Raw genomic sequence first — 20,675 nt, forward strand, 5'->3', positions numbered from 1 at the left:
GTTGAAGAAAAATTAAGCGTTTGTATACCTCTTCCCGAGTGGTGTCTTCCCTTGAAGAGCTCAATGGAATTATAAGAAAGAGAATATTCTAAGATTTACCGTACACAGTCAACAGCATTACAAATTGTTTGATCATGAGTCATCCTCGGACGAAATTTCTTTTGTCTGACGATGTCTTGACGAAAACCTTTCCGTCGATTGTTCAAACACTTTGTAACAAATCATTGTCCTTCTTGATATTGACCAGTCTGACTAAATTCCTTCTTCGGATAGTGAGCTTCTCATTATTAAAAATGCGGCTTAACGCCAGTAGCAGCTGACGTTTCTGGTAATAGGTGAGAAAGACTGATATTCTGTAGCTTCATACGTTGCTTATAAAGGACTGTTTTAACTTTATGGTTGATTTCATTCATCACTTCGTGGTGCGGAATTGGCTTCGTCCGCCATATTGGGGCGTTTGGCCACTGTTGTATCTCCTTGTTCTTCGATCGAACCTCTCCTCTCTTCAGTGTTTTTTCTTCCCACCTAAACGGCTCGGCCATGACCGACAGTTTAGTTCCATAGATACAATATGTATTTCACAACGTTTGGGCTTAGTCGAGGAATTGACTCCAGGACCGTCAAAAACCATGGCCGTCCATGGCCAGTTCACGCACACTCTCGCAGGACTGTATATTGACTAGTGTACGTTTGATTCCTTTTACGTATACGGGATCCTGGTGCAAGTGCATAACATCCCGTGTACTTTCCTGGCATACTCTTACGTATACCGTTCGGATCCTCAAACAGGCCTGATACACCATGACACATTCTCAAACTCATTAATAACTCAAAAGCAAAAGACAAAGGAAATCATGCACCTTGACGTGTTTGGAAATCTGATGAAAAACTCCTTGTTTTGCATCCTTAATTTCTTCTTCAAAATCAGTTTGTTTGTGAAGTTATATCAAACACTCGTCACAGTGTTTCATCACAATATCAAAAACCTCGAAGTTCGTCAAAAATACTCCGCTACGCGTCGTATTTTCAACTCTCTTCTCGGTGTTTGAAACACTGTGTCTCGTGTTTGATATATTACATCTTATGTTTTCCGAATACAACTTTGTATACTGACTGTCAGTGTACAACATGAATGCATGAATCCTGCACGATGGCTATAAGCTTAGGAATCTAAACATCAGCAACGTGGAAATTGCACTTTGACAGAAGGACATTTTCATGGTGTTGAACACTGATGAGGTGGAAAAGTCGAACGGAGGTGAACTTTCACTGCTCGGGGAATGCCCAGAAATTGCCTTCGTTCCCATCATTTATTTCCATTAATATTATAAACTGCAACTATAAATGGGTCTGTTTTCTTCAGAAATATCCCCAGCCTCGTTCATATTCAAAATGGCGCCATTTTGAATGTCGCGAAGAGCGTGGGCACGATGTTGAAATATCCCCCCATCGTGGAAGTGACCGAATATGTATTTGTATTAACTCACATGTAAACAGGTTGTAACCGCAATACAGAGTTAAGCGCGACTGAGGCATGCTAAATCACGCTTAGATAAATTTTGTGTGCAACCTCCGAAATTTGTAACTCGGCCGACGGCGATGTAATTGACACCAAAAGCGGCAGACTTGCAGATCTCAATCGATCGGTTCCATTCACAGCTTTATCTAAAGCTTGTTACAGGCTAACCAATCATTTGCGAGCACAGCCATTAGCACTTGGCCTTCTTATTCTGCCAGACGTTCCGAGAATAACTCCTTGAGAACTGTTTTTCCTCTTGCGATAATTCTCAGCCTAAGTCGTGCCCGGGCGTCTAAGCGTCTAAGTCGAGATAAGCATGAGCAGTCAAATGTGAAAACATGTCCAGTTTAATTTCAAAAGAATTAAGATGAGATCAAATGGCTTGCCTTCTAACAATGGTGGTTGACAACGAGGAACTTCATTGGCGTTGCGGTAAAAGACCGTAAAACGGCAAATGCAAGTCATTTGAAACGTTTGAATAGAACCCCCGTTTCAAAACAACACGAATTCTTTTCCTTGGTCTTTTTCCGAAGATACCGGTACCAGAGTTCATCGTCTTTTTGCACTGGATGACATATGCTGAAAAGTTTGTTTATATCTCATTGCTAACTGTGCTATCACCGAGCCGAACCACGATTTCGCTTTCAACTTTGGAAGACCGAACACCCTCTACACAGCGGGTACAAGCTGTAGTCGTACAGGCGACGACATATAAAGTACAAATAAAGTAACCAAAAAACAAATAATTTACAAACATCTTCCTACCTATATAAAAAACAGGTTTAAGCATCAAAGAGTAAGCATGATGCTCGGCCAGCTGACGGTCTGTTGGTCCGCTACGGAGCGAGCCCAGTGAAAAACTTAATTTGAAAACTATAGGGCAACAATTAATAAGATTATACTACTACAGTCATAGTGCACAGACCTTTTTCCAGCTTCAAATATGTTCAGTGTTAAAACACCGAAGTAACTGACTAACCCTTTAAAGCCTTAGGACCCCTAAGAGTGACAATTGACACACAATGTCATAACTTTGTGAATAAGTGGTAAATTTCTATGGATTTTTGCTACCTAAATTGTCTAGTAACTATATCATTAAATTCATAACACTGTGACCCCACCTATCTGTGATATGGCAAGCACCCCTACAATTTTTAGGTTTTTTTCCCCACTCTGATACATACGGGATGCAAGACATATCTCACATTAATCTCTTAAGCTGCAAAATGAGGTATAGTTTTTCGGCACGTTAGAAGATTTGTATCGTTCTGAAGTTTTTAATTTTTGCGTTTGAGACTCATTTTCCTCAAGCCACAACTTCCGGCTTCACAAATACCGAAAATACAAGTTTTGAAACAGGCTGATCAGTAGCTTAGAAATGGAATATTATACACAGATAAAGAGTGATTTGGAAAATTGCCATCCGCCTTAGGTTTAAAGGGTTAGAAAGACGAGATTACAGATTCCATTTCCACTCGCAACAACTCCGGTATGCTATTTGTAACTCTCGAAACGGAGAGGGGGCTTCGGCAGCGTTAACCCTGTCATGCGTGACATTTGTGTAGCCTCAAGCGCTTGTCATTGAAGTCGTCGGCAGCTGTCAGTCTTTATTTGCGCCAAAAGCATTCAGTTACTAATGAAGGAAAACAAAGAGTCAAACTAAAACAGATGACACTAAGCGTTGTGATGTATAACAACTGGTTGCACTTTAATAGGGTTTGAATAAGAGTTCTGGAGATTTATTCATAAAATATAAACAAGACGAAAAAGAGTGTTGTCTGCGTGTATTTTTCGAAAATCGGTGATCGCGTCGAAATAAACACAAGCACGCCTCCGTACATCTTCATGTTACAGCTGTCGATTTACAGGTCATTTCTTGAAGAAATTATACTATTTAAAAAGCTTTGCTGATAGAGTCTCTTTGATGTTTATTCGGCGCTGTAAATAGTGATTGATACGACGATCAAAATTTGTAATTGTACACCAGACACGTTCCGTTATTGACAGACGCATGTCGATTTGGGTGATTTGCAATAGAGAGCGGGTGAGCTCGTAAATATTTTTGGTCAGTCTCGAATTACAGCAACGGCGTGTTACAACCCGTGCTGTCAGATCCATGTGTCGCTAGCAGAACGTGGACAGCAAGTTGGAGCTTATGCGGCGGAAGACTGCTCCTTCTGAGAAGGGAATAAGGTACAATTTAAGCCACGTCATCGGTTCATCACTCACAAGGTTAGTCATGCTAATCGCGGTGTTTGTAAATCGCAATTCATTCCTCGCTTGAAAACCACAGCATTGATGTTAAGCTGTCGAATATTCGGTGAAATACGTTACGAATCGAGGCAAAGTTATGGAGCGTTTTCCAACACAAAACAAAAAAGTGCATTTTCTTGATAATTTGAGGACGTAAATATTTTCGGGATGCTAAATGACCGAACATTGCACTGAAAGTTGAGACGGAAATTAACTTCATCAGTCATGCCCTCGAAATTATCTCTTTTAAAGTCAATTTCCCGCTTGTTTTGACATTGGAGCTATTGTGCTATCAAATTTACTCAAGCAATTTAGTTTTTATTGTATTTCAAGACATCATTGTTACGAAATTTAGGATGAGAGCTATGGTTATCTTTGATTTTCAAGTGTGCGAGGCCGACAAATCACCGAGGGGCGTCTTATTGTGACATACTAGAGATGATGAATACGTTTGGGTATCATATTATCGGGCTTGGAGAGCTTTTACGAGGTTTCAAATAACGGGGTCAACACGGTTATTCCAATACGGCAAGAAGATTTCACGAAGACTAAATTTTAGTCTTCCTTTTCCCTAGCTATGTCATGAACCCCGATTCCTTTCTATTAACACATTAAACCAAACATTGTTTGCATGGACTCAATCGCACCTTCTCTGAATATTGAAAAAATATTCTAAACAACGCTTTTTTACCGTCATGAAGTTGATAGAACACAGGCGTAGGGCGACCTGGCCGCCATTTTGAATTTCGGCAAGCGCGGCACACAGTGGATAATTTTCGGAACAAGAAGATGTTGCAATTATTCAAGCTTGATTAATCTATGCTGGGAAATAAATTTTGCAAATGTAATCTTAAAACTGTTTGTTTCGCGTTCTTATTATTTGTATGCATTTGTGTCATAATCTGGGCTTATGAAACAGAATCCCTTGATCGCTCATTTACTTAGAACGCTGTGGATTTTGTTCAACGGTTGACTCATCGGAGAAAATGAAGAAACCCTACATAAGAAGCGCTTTCTAGGAAAGCTCGATTGTCCGCTTAAACAACGGTTCCCGGCCATAAGAAAGTGATGTTTTAAGTCAAATGCCACTGCACTGAACGTTATTTTAGGCCCCTAGGTTGGGTTTCGACCCGGTGGGTTCGTTTCCTCACAAAATGGCGGACCGAACAGTTACAGTTCGAGCATTTGCTTACTACTACAACATTGGCAAGAAATAGCTTAAATGGTCACTTTTTTAGAACTTGCAAGAGCTTGTGCTTTATTGAATTTGTTAATCTTTACGGCCGTGGAAACCAAAAAGGTGATTAAATCAACATTAGATACACGTAAGCAGTGATGCTATGCCTTTCATTCTAGTCTGAAAACCAACAAATGGTGAATTTGCCAAAGTATTCAGGACATTTCGTCATTTTTGCTGTACGTACACATTGAATATTTCTCTCAAGGTAAAATAAATATTCTTTTTGAGCAGAACACCGTCTCATACTACCTATAACGGGCCTTTTCCGGCAGAAGGTGCGGGGATTGGGGGGGGGGGGGGAGGGTGGAGATTTTCACCCGCTTTTGAGCTTGTATTTGAACATATTAGTAATGTCGGCGATGACGAATTTGTAGCAAATTTTAAAATTAATATAAGAGGCCAAGCTCACAGAAACAAACAAAAAAAGCTAACGTTGTTAAGATAGTGTCCTGCAGTTTTAAATAATAACTGTAGTTCATACTATACTTGTGATTAATTAGGTTTTACTTTTTGAATTACGATATTTCAATTTATTGAACGAAAGTTCCTCCTTATCTTGATAATGTCAGCATCATCGGCCCATTTGTCCTGAATCATGCTCTTCGTCCTTTTTTCAATCTTTGTGTGTGTGTGCTTTTTTTCCATGTTAGCAAAGTTGCCCGGCCCTCAGATCCTTATAGCTTAGAGTAGTCGAGAGATCGGAGTCATGGAATACCACTTTTTCCACTTTAAGGACGGTGCCTCCTAATACAGAAGCATTTTTGCACAGTTTATAACTATGCGGGAAAAGCAGATCTTAGTATGGGTTACTGAAATCCAGAAAGAAAATTGGGGGTAGCGGGGCATTTTTTAGAGAAAATTAAGCTACAATTATTCTAAAAAGCAGTAAGTATGAAATCGAAATTTTCGCCGACTTTCATTACTGATCATTTAAAGAAGTACCCGCTTAATGAATCAGTCAATTCTACACACCCCTCCCTTCTCAATCATTAGTAGGACATTTCATAATAAAAGTGTGAAATAGAATAAATTAAATTAAAACTAAAAGTAACTGTCCGGTGTTCATTCAGAAGGTGTCATAAAATGGGAGTTTACTTTTATATAAATTACCTTTTCTGTTGCATTCTTTACTTGATAATGGTGCCAGGATGACACCGAAACGTCGTTCCGTTTTTTCGCTCATTTCTATAGTTAATAATAATAATAATAATAATAATAATAATAATAATAATAATAATAATAATAATAGTAATAATAATAATAATAATAATAATAATAATAATAATAATAATAATAATAATAGTACGGACGATGAATTTTCAGTGCACCATGACCATATTTGGGCAGTTTACAAATATCTTCATGGTGCACTAAATATTCGTTGTCCGTCACGTTAGTCTACAGATATCTTGCGATATACGTAATTTCGTGTGTCCGGGAGAAAAATGGCAAAATAAAGATGTTCTCTAGCTTTTGTACAATAAGACTGTGCTCTGCTATCAAATTCAATATGTTGAATGACGAAACAATCATCCTACTCAATCTTGCGGAATATCTCCTGATTTTAGTATCAGGCCTAATTATCAGGCGATATTCCGCGCGACTTCTAGGATAATTGTTAAACAAGAAGCTGGGTTCCAGCTTATACTCGGGCCATATTTGACTGTGTGGTGCGTAAAGCCTACATACAATCTTTTAACAATGATAACCTCCAGCATCGCCAATTCCCCCAAATAGATAGCCTGCGAGCAAGCTCTCTTGGGGGTGGATCCTCTTTCCTCCTCCCACCCCCCACCCCCCAAGAGAGCTTGCTCGCAGGCTATCAAAAAGATAGATAGAGAGATATAGCGAGGCAATAAGTAACCGCCAGATAGAATTGCATTTCTTGCAGTCAGAATGAAATACAGGGGAAAACGACATTTGTCATACGAATGCTTTTTATAATCCCCGGGCTTTAATCCTTACGTTTTTCACCTTTCGTTCAGAGACAGAAACCATTTGTACGGTCCCTGATATGTATATGACGCCGGGTCAATGACGGATCGTAATTTTCGGTATGATCTAGACCCGGCGGGGAGGGGGGGGGGGGGGGGTACTCCCTTATGTGACCTTAACGGGGACGTGCGGCCCGATAGGGTATGGTTTTCAGGGTGTTTTGTCTTGAACGGGGTATCTATTTCATCACTTTCTGTCTTAAACAGGGTATCCCTACATGACCTGATGGCTTAAACAGATTGTGATTGCCAATGCATTAAAATACAGTAAGAAACTAGTGTACTCTTATTTCATTCTAGTCTTAAACAGGGTGTGATTTTGGGTTAAATGTCTTAGAAAGGGCCTGAAAATTTTTAATTCTGTCTTGAACGGGATAGGGAAATCGGAGAATTGTGTCTTAAACAGGGTCAGGGTTTGAACGCCCGGGCTGCACCTCCCTAACCAAGCATCTGCTGAGTACCCCCCCCCCCCCCCCCGGGTCTAGAGTAACCTGACGCATCACGCGTACGTTTATATCCTTGTACGTTTTTCAATGTTTCGCTGTTTATATTTTTAAATGAAATTCAGGGGAAAGAATTTGTTATTCACCTTTCATTTGAAAACAGAAACCGTTTCTACATTGGTTGTTTTTCTATAGTAAACGTGAGACATCTTTGTCTATCTTAGCCCGCGAGGTCTTTTAGTTGCCAAATTTTCGGTTAAACAAAACTTACCTTGAGGCACTCAGGTTAGCCTAAAAAACACTCCGGTGAGCCTAAAGAGCACTCCAGTTAGCCTTAATAGCACTTAGGTTAGCTTAAATAGCTCCCCGGTTAGTATAACGGTTAGCAGTTTATGTTGGGGTTGTTCATGCCTCGCATGCCTCGCATATTTTGTTCATGCCTCACACATCTGGCTCGTATATTGTTAACACTTCTCACGTCCCGAAAACAAAGAACGCGACCGAGAATTTAAGGACGGTGCCTACTATTGTTACTGCGCATACGTTCTGCGCATCGCGAGATACTCGGGTTTCCTATGGGTGGTGCCTACTAATACAGGAATATTTTTGCGCGGTTTAAAACTATACGGAGAAAGCAGAACTTACCAAATGCCTTTGGTATCTCAAAAGAAAATTGGGGGTAACCATGCATTTCTCAGAGAAAATTAAGCTTTAATTTAGGAAAAAATCCCATACATTGCTTTATATTTTGGCGCTTTTTAGAGATATTGTTGCTTAATTATCTCTAAAAAATGCGTGGTTACCCCCAATTTTCTTTTTGGATTCCAATAGGCCTTGCTAAGATCTGCTTTTCCCGCATAGTCATAAACCGCACAAAAATACTTCGGTATTAGTAGGCACCGTCCTTAAAGAATTTGATAACACGACAGAAAACGTAACTCGTACCAGCCGAGTACAAAAAGCGAGACCGAGGACAATAACTCGTGGCCCGAAGACTTATCTCTTGGCCCATCGCGACCCCAAAAAGAAAAAAGAATTTGATAATGCTACCGAAACCTTAACTCGGTCCACCTTACGGCCCGAGTAATAATGACGGGTACTATGTAGACTGCGAGCATTCTCTTTCTTCTCCTGAGTTCTGTCACGAAGCCGCGAGCAGCGAGAAACGCGCGCCCAATCCCTCCTCGTTCACTTTTCTAATTTGCATAATTTTACCGTCGCTTTGCGCGCGTAATCTGGGGGAAAAAGTACGACTGCTCGCAGTCTAGGTACAATGTTGGTAGGGAGTTCAAAATTTGGTTCTCACCCTTGGGCATTTGACCGACTGTTTTGCCCATCTTGGGGTATTTGTTCCCCTCGCTACTGGACTATAAGCATTCCCCTATTTTTCTTCGAGAAGGCTTAGGCTCTACGGGTTTGATTATGAAGATACTTGCCTGGATCACAAAGTCTTCGTGATAACTTGAAGAATTGTTAGGTGGCCTTCGACAGTCGTCGAGTGATGCTTGCAATTTTTTCAGAAACCTATAACCAGTCGGTCTTGCGCAAATGTAGAGGCTCCTTTGCAGTCAACTGATAAGCTGTTATTCTGGATGATCTAGATTGATGTGAATGGATATTGTAGCTTCCTACTTATGTTGGTTGTTGTTGTGTCTTGTCTTTTGTCTTTAGGATGATATAAAAGCATAAAGCGCAGGTTTCGAAATGGAAACAAACACAGTCCCCCGGAAGAAAAGGTAAGTCACTTAAACAAAACGAAGAAAAGTGACTTAGTTTTCTTGCATGTGCGCTCTTCATGTCCATGAAAAGACCGTTTGAAAAATGAATCTAAGGTCGATTTTGTGGTGATAATAAAAATATATATTAATTATTATTAAAAAGCTTATCATTGTATAATCCATTTCCAGGGATTTGATTGGCTTAGCGGTCATGGTATAAAAGCTATTATACCATGCCCGAGAAATAGCGACCTTTGAATTGTCTTTTGATTTCTCTTGCAAAGCGAAAGCAGCAAGAGCAATATTTCAGAGTGTCTTGGATAAAACAATTATTCCACTCGTGCTTGTTGGGTATGAGATGATTATAGCCAACTCAGCGCTACGCGCCCCATTGGCTATCTATCATCTCATATCCAACATGCACGAGTGGAATAATTGTTAAATATTGCCTCATAATAATTTGACTCAGGATCCCAGCTCCTCAGCAACACCAGGTGATCATTATTGTCTGAGCGCGACCCATTCTTTGACTCCCTCATCACGACTTGATTTGGGAGAGGGGAGTGGGAGCGGCTACCAAAAAAGGTAACAGGGCTCCTCTACATCCTACCAAAGGTGAAAAAATCAGTATGATTTAAGTACCACTTGAAATCCAAGGCAGTAGCGCTAGCTGTCACTGAGCTTTCGAAGGTACGAATAAGGTAGATTAAAGACAATGCTTTATGTGTTCAATGCAAACTGCATTATCTCAAACAAGGTAGTGACAATGACTTGCTTCTGTTAAGTTTTCGTGAAACTTTACTAAACCTAATCCCTGGATTATCTTGAGAAAAGTCCCATCCCATTTGCAGCCCTCCCCCTTTTCTGTTCTCTATCTCGTAATTAACCCTCTGCCCCTTCATAGTCTCCACGTTTATACCTTCTTCATACCCACCCTGCCCAGTGCAGTTCCGCGAGTCCCTTTTATAATTCTCTTATTTACCATTGCTTATGTTCTAGGAAATTGCCAACACATTCATCGAAACAAGCTGGTGAGTTACTATTTGTCGACAACGTTTTAGTCTACAAAAAGTCCCCTTTTAGTGCAGAATGCTGCACTGTTGGAAGGAAGGGGCAGATGTGAGGTAATAAGGTAATATGGGAGATGTGGTCTGGTTGTGACCGTCTGCAAGGCAAAGAGAGTGCAGACTATCTTTAAAAAATGAACTGAAAATTAAACGAGTAACTATTAGCAAAAGCAAAACGAAAAAAAAAAAAAAAACAATAAATAAATAATTAAAAAATAAAATAATATAATAGTGGCGTTTCCAGAATCTTGGAGTTATGGTATTGGCTAACAACGTTTTTAGGTGTACGGTGAAAAAAAAAAAAAAGGAAAGAAAGGCAACATTTCAAAAGACGCGACGACCGACTTTTACGTATGACGCGGTGAAAATTTTAGTAAAGCGGAAAATAGGACTTAAGCAAACTATTGCAGGTGGTGTTTAGAGTACAGTAACAATAAAGTAAATGACAACTTAAAGGGTATTTGATCCATGTTTTCGTGCGACGCAACTTGAAACTGTACCGCACGCAACGCAACATCTTCTTCTTAACAACATATCATGCGCTGACGGAGTGTTTTTATTAAAATAAACGCTGCGAACTCCTAAAATAATACACGGAGTATTGTGTAGATTTGCACAGCCGCTGTACAGCTAGGTGCCTCCTATGGTTTTTGAGCCGTTTGGTCTTAACAGATAGAGATTTTACCTAGCACCGTACACCGGAAGTGCACAAGTGATCTTAGGGAGTGCAAGGGCTTTCAACAGATGATCTATTTCTACTGTAACAATAGAAATGATGTTCGCGGCATAAATATGTTTTGGCCCGACTCAGGCTCACTTTAGCCCGACCCGCAGGCGAAAATAGAAACAACAGCTGGGAATCCATTATTTCGTTGAAATCTAGTCGCCCGTTCAGCAGCAAAACTAACGACAAACTGTCAGAAATTGTCGGGTTTGTCGGAGAAAATCTTCATATACTAAATAATATGTAAGGTAAGTTGTTTCTGTGAGTAATGGATATGGTTAAGTGAAATAAAATGAAATATGTTTTTAACCATCCAAAAAGTGGGGGTGCTAACCCCCCCCCCCCCTCCCCCCTCCAGCCCCTCTCCCACCGCGGTCCCTGACAATAGAGTTGATGTTCGTGGGCGTAAATATGGTTTTGGCCCGACTCAGGCTAACTTTACTAAAATGAGTTCTGAGAAGGGCAAAAGCATATTCAGGCCCAAAAACATCAACTCTATTACTATTACAATAATTTCAGAGGGCATTCAGAAAAGGAATCAAATTCAGTACAGTGAGCAATATCTTGAACGCTGCCGGCGTTGCGTCGGCGTTTATTTTATTGTGCAGAAGCTTTTATTGTCGCATAACCTTCAAACGTTGGCAGAACACCGCAAAATTGGTCAAAAGAATCTTTGTTTCTAAGTTTTCAAAAGGAAAATAACAGAACTTTGTAAACAGCGAGGAAATAGTCACTTTGAACAGAAGTGTTAAAATTACATAATTGTGCAATTGCTAGCGTGTTTTCACGTCGGAGAGACTGCCGTAAATAATTAACTATCTTGCAGTCGATCCCTCAATTTTTTCCTCGAAGAAACGAGACATGAGCAAGCATACTCAAAAGTAACTTGTTAAATCCGGATATTTTCGAGCGTCAATCCGAAGCTCTTTAATCGGATTCGCCCATAATTTTTTCGTACGATTTGATTACAAGAAATTTCTTCGCTTGCTATTGGAGATGAGTGATCACACTTTAGCGGCGAGGAGAGGGACAAACAAGCCATGTTTGTTTAAGTTTTTTTCCACGATTGATAGCAAAGAGGGATCTTATATCTAACTGTTACCCGTCAGCATATATTTATGTTGACTCTTGTCCCAGAATGTTCCCTGTTTCAAAACATGCCGCTTGTTATGTTACTTTTTGTTGTAGATGTGGAAGGCGCAGAGATGAGCATAGAAGGTCATGCTTTGGTCCATCTAGATGAAAGCATTTTGCACAGAATCAAACAAGAGCCATCGGATTACACTGAAACACAACAGCCTGCTTGCGTCGCTTTTCAACGTCAAATGAATGAAAATCCTTTTGACAAATTGTTAGAAAAAAATGCAACCACAGACGATGACAACTGGAGCGCAACCAAAGAGAACGATACTGGCGCAACCTTTAACGAAGATTCCCTTGGTGAAGATAACCATGGAAACGTAGGTGAAGTAGGTATCAACCAGGAAAATCCTGTTGGGTGGTCCAAAACAGGAATCCGCAGGAGTAAGCGTCAACGCGTTTCAGTAAGGCGACTATCGTCAGAACACAAAGAGACAAAATCTTACAGTTATCAAAAGCGAACGGTTACCGCACGCATGCACCCAAGTAAAAGTCCCAGAAAGTCACTGAGTTTCGTTCGCAGAAGAGGAGCTAGCAACTCCAGTCAACAGACCTTGCCCAACGTCTCACAGGAGCAGGACGTTTGCAGTGGGATAGGAACAAGTCTGGTGATTAACAACTCAAATGAGGTGTTCAAACGACGATTTCGGAAGGTAATATGTCTGAAGAATTAACTACTCCGTTATGCCGGAAGAAATTAGCGGTGGTGATGGCGTGTATGCGTGTGTGAGTGTGGAGGGGGGGGGGGGGGGGAGGGGAGTTAGGACTTTATTAACGAATATTAATCGTACCCCGTATCAGCTTACATTATACTCCTGAGGTCGGTAAAGCACTTTCTCCTGATGATGACGACGACGATGATGATGATGATGATGATGATAATGATGATGACGATGATGATCAAAGTTCCTGTTGCGGTTCTCTAATGGTGATAATGATTATAATGTAATGCACATTAAACATAAGTTTTGAAGCTGACAACAGATATTTTTTTATTAATGTTTGTTATTTAGATGTTAAAAGAATTAGTAGCAAAACGGATGTTAAAACTACAACATTCAGCCGTGTACAGTGAAACCGTGACAGCCTTACAGAGGAAAATAGCGATACTTGAGCGAAGGAACGTGGAGTTGGAAGATAAAGCTGACAGATTAGAGACAAACATGATGAGTCTCTTCAGCGAGGTTGGTGCAAGTTCTTTTAGATGGCAGCTACATTTAATATGTGATGTTGCTCGTCTAAAGAGTCACCTTTGTCTTCTTCTGAAAAAAAAAAAAAACATCTTTTTCAGGTATATGCCGAATGTTTAAAGTCCAAGCAACTGCTAGTGCAAAACCAGACATTTTATTTCATTATTTATTAATTGTTCAGCGAAAGTTCAACAATATGACACGTTTCAGGGTAAAGAGGAGAAGTATTTATAGAGGTCACTAATGCACATACTACTACTACTACTACTACTTGTTCCCTGGTGCCAAGGTGGCGCATAGGGCCTCCACATGGGCTTTCCAGCGATTCCTGTCTTGCGCTGCAGTACTAATGCACATACAACAAACGAACAAACGCCAATTTGTTTTAAATACGCGCACACACAGGTGTTGACGCATAAAAATTCGCTGAATTACATTATTCCTATCTTGACAGGTGGTCAGGCATTTTTTTCCAGAAAATAGAATATCCCTTTTTAAAATGAAGAAAAATCACAATTTTCAGGTTTCTAGCCCATAATAGGTTTCTGGTTTTACTTACTTTTCGTTCAATTTCGGCGCTTTCCTGAAGTTTTGGGAAAATCCAGAAATCTAAGATGGAGGATCCAAGATGGCCTATGTTAATCTTTAGAGGAGATATAATCTATTTTAATTTAAAGAAATCTATATTTTTTTTGCTACCGAGACTAATAGGGAATTCTCTTTTGTATTTCCTTACAATCTTTGCCTACCATTCACGCAAATTTGGAATTTTGATTTCTTCTCCAGCCCCATATGTGAAGTTTTCCAATATATAATGGGAATATATTTTAACATTTATTTAGTTGTGACTCTATGAAATGCTGTGCAACCGGCCTCGGTTTGAAAAAGAGGCTAAAGGTTTTTGTCATGTTTATCTGTAGAGAGAGAACAGAAGGACTGAGACTGTATCACGTGGCACGCAAGTCTCAATGGGAATGGTAGGTTTTGGAGATAAAAAACAAACAAACAAACAAACAAACAAAAACAAAACAAAACACGAAACAAACACGAAGAAGCACGGTTGTCAAAAGTAAAGTCCTCAAATTCTCAGCCCCGGAACACGATACATATGCTATGTGTTTAACTTGGTCAAGTCATTGTCTTTAAGAGCGACCGATAAGAGTTGATGATCTCGCCATTTCAAAGGCGACGTACGAAGAAGGTTACAGGTCATCAATAATTCAAAAACAAAAACAATCAAATGTGGATTTCAATAAGCGAACTCTGGTGCTCATAGGAGAGAAAGAATGGTCCACTTTTTGTTCTCAAGAAAACTGAACGCCAACCAATTATTAATGGCATAAGAGGACATTTTAGTCTCAGGCTTTTGAACTGCTAATAAGGGGAGGGGGAGTTCTTTTTCCGGCGCAGTTGCTATACGACGGAATACAAAATTGACGTTCAACGTATTCCATTCGAAGATGTTCTGTTGTTGTTGTCGTTGTTTTTTTTTTTTTCTATTGATCTGATTATTTTGTTCGGAGAACGCAGATTTGTCTTTTAATTTTTATTGCTTGATGATTCATTTAGATTCTGAGTCGAGCTTCTGTATCTGGCTGCAAAGAGAAAACTGCTTCAGTCTCTACTGACCAACAAGCATCATTACACAGTTCCACTGATGGTCCAGTGATAGTCAATGTCTTTGGAAATCAGGTAAATAATGTATCTTCTGGTGTTCAGCACCCTCAAATCTCTGCTGCAGAGACCGGCGATACGTCTCGAGAAACATCAGCATCTCACTTCTCACAGGCTCCCCATGGTAACATCTTGTACCCAAAAATCCAGCATGTTTCTTCTGTTAATAACTCCAAACCAGGATTGTTTTATCAAGAGCCTTCGGTACTTGGTTTTGAGTCATACGTACTTCCTGAACATCGTCTTGGTAACAGCTCACAAAAAAGGCCCACATCGTATGAGAAGATAACTAGGCCTTTGCAAGCTACAAATGCAATCATACGAAGATCGGAAACAGGCACTTTAGCATCGAAATTTCAAGTTTCTCAGGTGGAAAACCAGCAAACATTTCCAAGCCACGTGCCCCCGTATTCGCAGCAAAATGGAGGTGATTCGTGTCATCGTATCGCCACTGTCCTTCCACAGCAAAATATTCCTTCCGCAGGGACTACAATGCCAAATACTGTTCAGCAGACGGCTCAACAAACACAGGGTCCTGAAAATCAACCAACTCCTGACAATCATCCACTAGAAACTGTTAAGGAAGTTCATGCTAATCAGTCTGACTCATCAAACGAGAGACAACATGGGGAAGCTCCATCTCAAAGGGAATGCCCTGTGGTCCCTACACAAGATGTCCAGAGTTTACCCAAAGATAGCGTCTCTCTGGTTACGAACAACTCGTCTATGGGCAGTCAACCTTCCCGCTATCGGATACGAGGCTTCCATGAACTGCTACCCGATTATTACCCTAATATAAAGCGGTTCAATTACATTTCTTCCTGGGGAGAAGCAGCTTCCAGACTAGGGGAAAGTTCTGCCCAATCAATCACCCAGCAGACAAGTCAAGAAGCGCCAATAACTAGAAGTAAAAGACCGTCAGCAGGTTGCCTATCTGGTACCCCAGAATCCAATCATGCAACTTCGAATTCGAGTTGTAACCAAAGTACAGGCGATAAAACTCCATCGGCTGGTCAACCGCAAAGTTGGTGCCAAAACAATGGCAATGTTCACGCCGAGGCTTCTGCTAATAATACAAGAAATAGTACTCAGGGATTAACACCACATACACAGCCAAGTCTGCATCCTTTTTCACAGCAGCAATGCCTACCAACCACTCCAAATTCTTCAGACAATTCACAGTCATATCAGTTATCAGGAGCATTGGATCCAAACTATCAGAATTATTTGAATGGCTCCCAAGCCCACATGAACTTATCCCGATCTGATCAAATTTCTTCACGACAATTTGGGAACGGCATTTCAGTAAATACCCAAAATGTACAAAGCAGGCAACCTTCTCAAGTGTCTATACCTAACGAGTCGTCTCTGCGACAACCAAATCAAGCAGAAATGCGTATACCCTCGAATCTTGGAGAAACATCCGCTCCTCGACAATTGTCCGTACTTCATCAGGAATACAGAAGGCTGTCGGGCCAAATTGCAGGCCCACGATCGGAGTTATTTTGGCAAATAAGGGCCAGAGCCAACCACAGGCACCCGTATTACGGTCCTAACAAGCAGATGGTTTCTTATGGGCATTACCAATACAATCATAGACAGCAACAGGAACGTACGTTATTGCAACAGCAGCAGCAACGACAGAAGAGGCAGCAACCACAACAACAATCAGTACTTCAACAACGACAACATCAGCGGCAGCAGCACCAGCAACACCAGCAACAACAACAACAACAACAACAACAGCCACGTCTCTCTCTACAACAGAAACAACAGCAGCAACTACAGCAACAACGGCAGCTTCAACAGCATCGGCAACTTCAACAGCAACAGCAACAGCAGCAACAACAGTTTCTAATACAACAGCAGCAGCAACATCAACAGAGACAAGAACTGCAGCAGCACCACCACCACCAACAACAACAACAGCAAAAACAGCACCAACTACCTCCCTGGTTAATGCACTACCATCAAAGAGCAGATTACCTGCAGCAACCAACCGCACCACATCACGCCATGCCAGTCAGAATGTATCCTCCAGCACAACAGCAAACGATGCCGTACTGGCAACATAGTCCTCAGTTTGCAACGCCAAATGCATGTCCTCAAGGAACGTCTATTGCTGGGCAGTCATTCCGTTTACCAACTGCTTCCAGTGCTAACGCTCCACTTGTTGTCCAAAATGATGCCCAAGCACCAGTTACTCAAACACTTCAGGCTAATGCGTCATCGGAAACTCCCCCTAAAAGTGCAAACAATGGAGTCTATGTCCACAGCGAGAACCGATCACAGAATCACCCAGATCAAAACATCTTACCAAAGCCTCCAATGCTTGCAATGCAGCAACAGATTAGCCTACTTGAAACAGCTCCAACTCAAGTACTGCCAAATTTGCCAAATGGGTTTCAATCTTTCCAGGTGGCTGCTCATCAAACAGGAGGGGTAAACGGCGATCTCCCGCCCAACGGGACCCCTAACACAAGTAGCAAGGTGACATCCCATTTAGACATCTCGTGCAATTCTTCCATAGTGTCGACTTCGATTGACACTCAGAGAAGGTCTGCGAACGAAACGTTGGTACCATTTCCGTCTTCATTTGATGCAGGAAATAAGCAACCTGTTGGAAGTAAAACTGCAGTATCAAATGCTAACACTGTTACGCAATATAACCAACAACAAAATGACACTCCGCCGACTTCGACATGCTTAACAGAGGGATCGGCACCGTGTTCGGAGAGTGAGGACAAAACGTCTCATCTTGAACCATCAGCCAAACCGGCACAGTTAGGAAGTAGGCAAGAATCTAGTTTGGAAAACGACAGTGAAACCTACTTTCAAAAAGACAGCTTGGGTGGAACTGTTTGTCAGTCGTCACCTTCGCAACCGGAAGAAGAAAACGAGTCGACCGAAAAGCCCAATATCACTGGTAGTTCAGCAACTGATAGTGCAACAGAGGTAGAAGACGAATGTTCTGGATTGAGTTCAAATGCACTTAACGGCGACTTAAGTCCAAGTTCGTCGGCGGACGATGTTCCTCAGGCAGAGTCTGGAACACCCGGACACTCACCAGATCAAGACGAGGGGACCTCTCAACTTAAAACGAGCGATACATCTTCATCGCTCAAGCCTGTTCTCACTGTTGAAGAGGGCGAAGTGGGGATTGTGTTGAAATGGGATTTACCCAGTAGAGGAGACGAGCCTAAGGTGATAAAGTATGAACTATTTGTAATGTCGGCTCCCACCGAAACGACTTCGTCAAACGACTGGGACCTTCTTGGTGTTGTAGATGCTCTTGCTCTTCCCATGGCGTGCACCATGAATCAGTTTCAACCGGGAGCCTCTTATTTTTTTACTGTTCGTGCGATCACAGAAAACTATCAGTGTGGATTGTTCAGTGATCCCTGTTCAGTTACGATTACTGGATCGGAGTAACCTTTTGGATTCATTCTCACGTTCTTTACGCAAAAATGCAGTGGAGTCCTGCCAATACAAAAATATTTAAAGCTCTCGCTGTATATTTTTCGAGGAGAACTCGATTTTACTCGTTACTGTAGTGCGTTTATTTACGACAGGTCAAACCGCTTCCGTTGAATAATATAGCTTTCTCAAGCACCCCGTTCCCCAGTATTTTTTCGAAATAACGGCGAGCTTCTTCAGTCTACAAAAAAAGTATATTCGTATTCGGTTGCACATGTAAAGTAATTTACTACTGTCTTTTCTTTTCGTTCTCGAAAAATGTTTCAGTTCCAGTTTGATGTTTTTGACCGGCTCGGACATAAATGAGCTTCGAGAACCATTCCGAATACAGCAGGGTGCATCAAAGCCTGTGTTCAGTTGTCTGCGACAAGGGGATATTTGATTTTGACAAGTAGGTCTTTCACACAACTTGTCCGTTGGGACAGGGGATATTTGATTTTGACAAGTAGGTCTTTCACACAACTTGTCCGTTGGGACAAGCGCATTTCTGGTGATTGGACAAAGACTGTAATGTATGAAAATTGACTTTAAATTTATTCTTTCGAAAAATATGAAAGGAAACTTTAATAGGAAATTTCTTACCTAACAAAATGAGTATAAACGTTGGAGTACGGCGCTGGAAGTACTGTCAACCAGCACTAGAACTGTGTGAACAGTTGAATGTTTTCAACTTTGATTAGTTGGCTACGTTGTTTTCTTATTTCTGATTAGCTCAATGCAGCCCATTACATTATCGTCTCCCGATTTTATCCCGGAAAATACACCACAATGCCCGATGAAATTGCTGTAATTCGACAAAATAGCGTAAGATAGCGAGATTTCCAGAAAATTACCCGAAATTCCAGTTGGAATTTAAATGGGACACGACTTTTGGCTGAAACGGTTATTTTGAGAAGGCAGTCCAAATTCCCGATTGGGACATCGCGAATGTGTTCTATTTACACGTTTCGCATCTTTCACACCAGCTTCGCCATGATCTCGATCGAAATAGGTTTCTTGGGATAAATGAAACAAGTTGTATCCGAACGGAAACTTCCAACTGAAATATCAGGAAATGTCTGGAAATATCAGGAATTTGGGAGTAAATGGTAAATCATAAAATGGTAAACACCTCTATTGTGCGTCAGTTCATGAAAGACATATACACAATGAAGGCGGAATGAATGCCTGCAGCAGCTATAGACTTCACACGTATATTTTGTTGACGTTACTTGTATTCTATATTTTCTTTTGACCTTGTGCAAAGAAAAATAACTCAGTCGCCTACATGGAAAGACATTGATAGAACTCATCGGTATATTTTTGCAAATGTTTTGTTATTAATCTAATGCACGGGGATTTTGTATGTTTACTTCGAGCGACAGTTGAATAAATATTTTTCTGTATTTTTTTTTTTTTAGAATAAATGACTCTTGCTCTCAAGCTTGCGTAAGCCCGTTGAGCTGGAAAAACCTGTTTGATGCTTCTTTCAGAGATAACTATAACGCGTGCAACAAATGGTCTAAAGAATAAGGGCTGGTAACTTTTCGGCTGATCAAACAGCTATGTATCGTTAGGTCAAAGGCTGATTTGCTTGATTCTTTTTTTCGAGAAAGTCAAACCATGAATAATTATAAAGGATTTTATTTATTTATTTTTTAATCCAAGGCGCAATGGCATTTATCAAGAAAATTGAAGCATTACGTAGAATGAACTTTGTGTGTGTGATCCTGCATAGATGGCGTTCTGTTGGAATTATGTCCTGCGCATGTAGGTTCCAGGTTTCTACGTCGCAGTTCACGCAATTGAACTGCTGAATTAAGCAACCGAGGCTGTAGGGTATTCCATCGAAACCGTTTATCGGGTGGCGTTGCCATTTATCGTACACTAAATGATGAACAATTGAGCTGGTCTGCAGTGGTACTGTTTATAGCAGCACACAATATGTTTGGTTGTTACGTTTGAATTTGAAAAAAAAAAAAAAATTAAAATGTGCCCATTCAAATGAAGGCTGCTGAGCGATAATTTCATGTTGTCCTGTCTATTATGCTGCACGCAGATGGTGGTTCTATATTTCCTTTTATGGATGAAATCCGAAAATGTAGCATTTAAATAAGTACTTTGTACGGGAAAATTACTGTTTTTTTTTTTTAAACTCTTTGCTAGTTTAAATCAGAGCAAATTTATTAAAGAGTATTTAGTTTGACGCATCTAAGTAAGAGATAAACGGAATTCAGGGGGCTAACCGTAAAATGAA

At 40.7% G+C, this 20,675-nt stretch overlaps 1 protein-coding gene across 2 annotated transcripts; it reads left to right on the forward strand.

The window, feature by feature from the left end:
- The first annotated feature begins 3,493 nt into the window (after positions 1–3,493).
- LOC146473618 (uncharacterized) lies at positions 3,494–19,833 on the forward strand. 2 transcript variants are annotated; one of them, XM_085118335.1, is made up of 8 exons: positions 3,494–3,751; positions 9,121–9,185; positions 10,167–10,198; positions 12,147–12,751; positions 13,112–13,282; positions 14,209–14,265; positions 14,858–18,834; positions 18,889–19,833. In XM_085118335.1, exons 2-7 carry the CDS (start codon positions 9,154–9,156, stop codon positions 18,392–18,394), a joined length of 4,434 nt encoding a protein of 1,477 aa, XP_084974461.1. In that variant the 5' UTR covers positions 3,494–3,751; positions 9,121–9,153; the 3' UTR covers positions 18,395–18,834; positions 18,889–19,833. The 2 variants fall into 2 exon arrangements, with proteins under 2 accessions (XP_084974461.1, XP_084974460.1); XM_085118334.1 differs by lacking the exons at positions 3,494–3,751; positions 9,121–9,185; positions 10,167–10,198 and having other exon boundaries at positions 11,482–12,751.
- Positions 19,834–20,675: the final 842 nt, after the last annotated feature.

This window comes from Pavona decussata, unplaced genomic scaffold (assembly GCF_977016875.1).
Source record: "Pavona decussata unplaced genomic scaffold, jaPavDecu1.1 SCAFFOLD_93, whole genome shotgun sequence".
NCBI classification, from domain to species: Eukaryota; Metazoa; Cnidaria; class Anthozoa; order Scleractinia; family Agariciidae; genus Pavona; species Pavona decussata.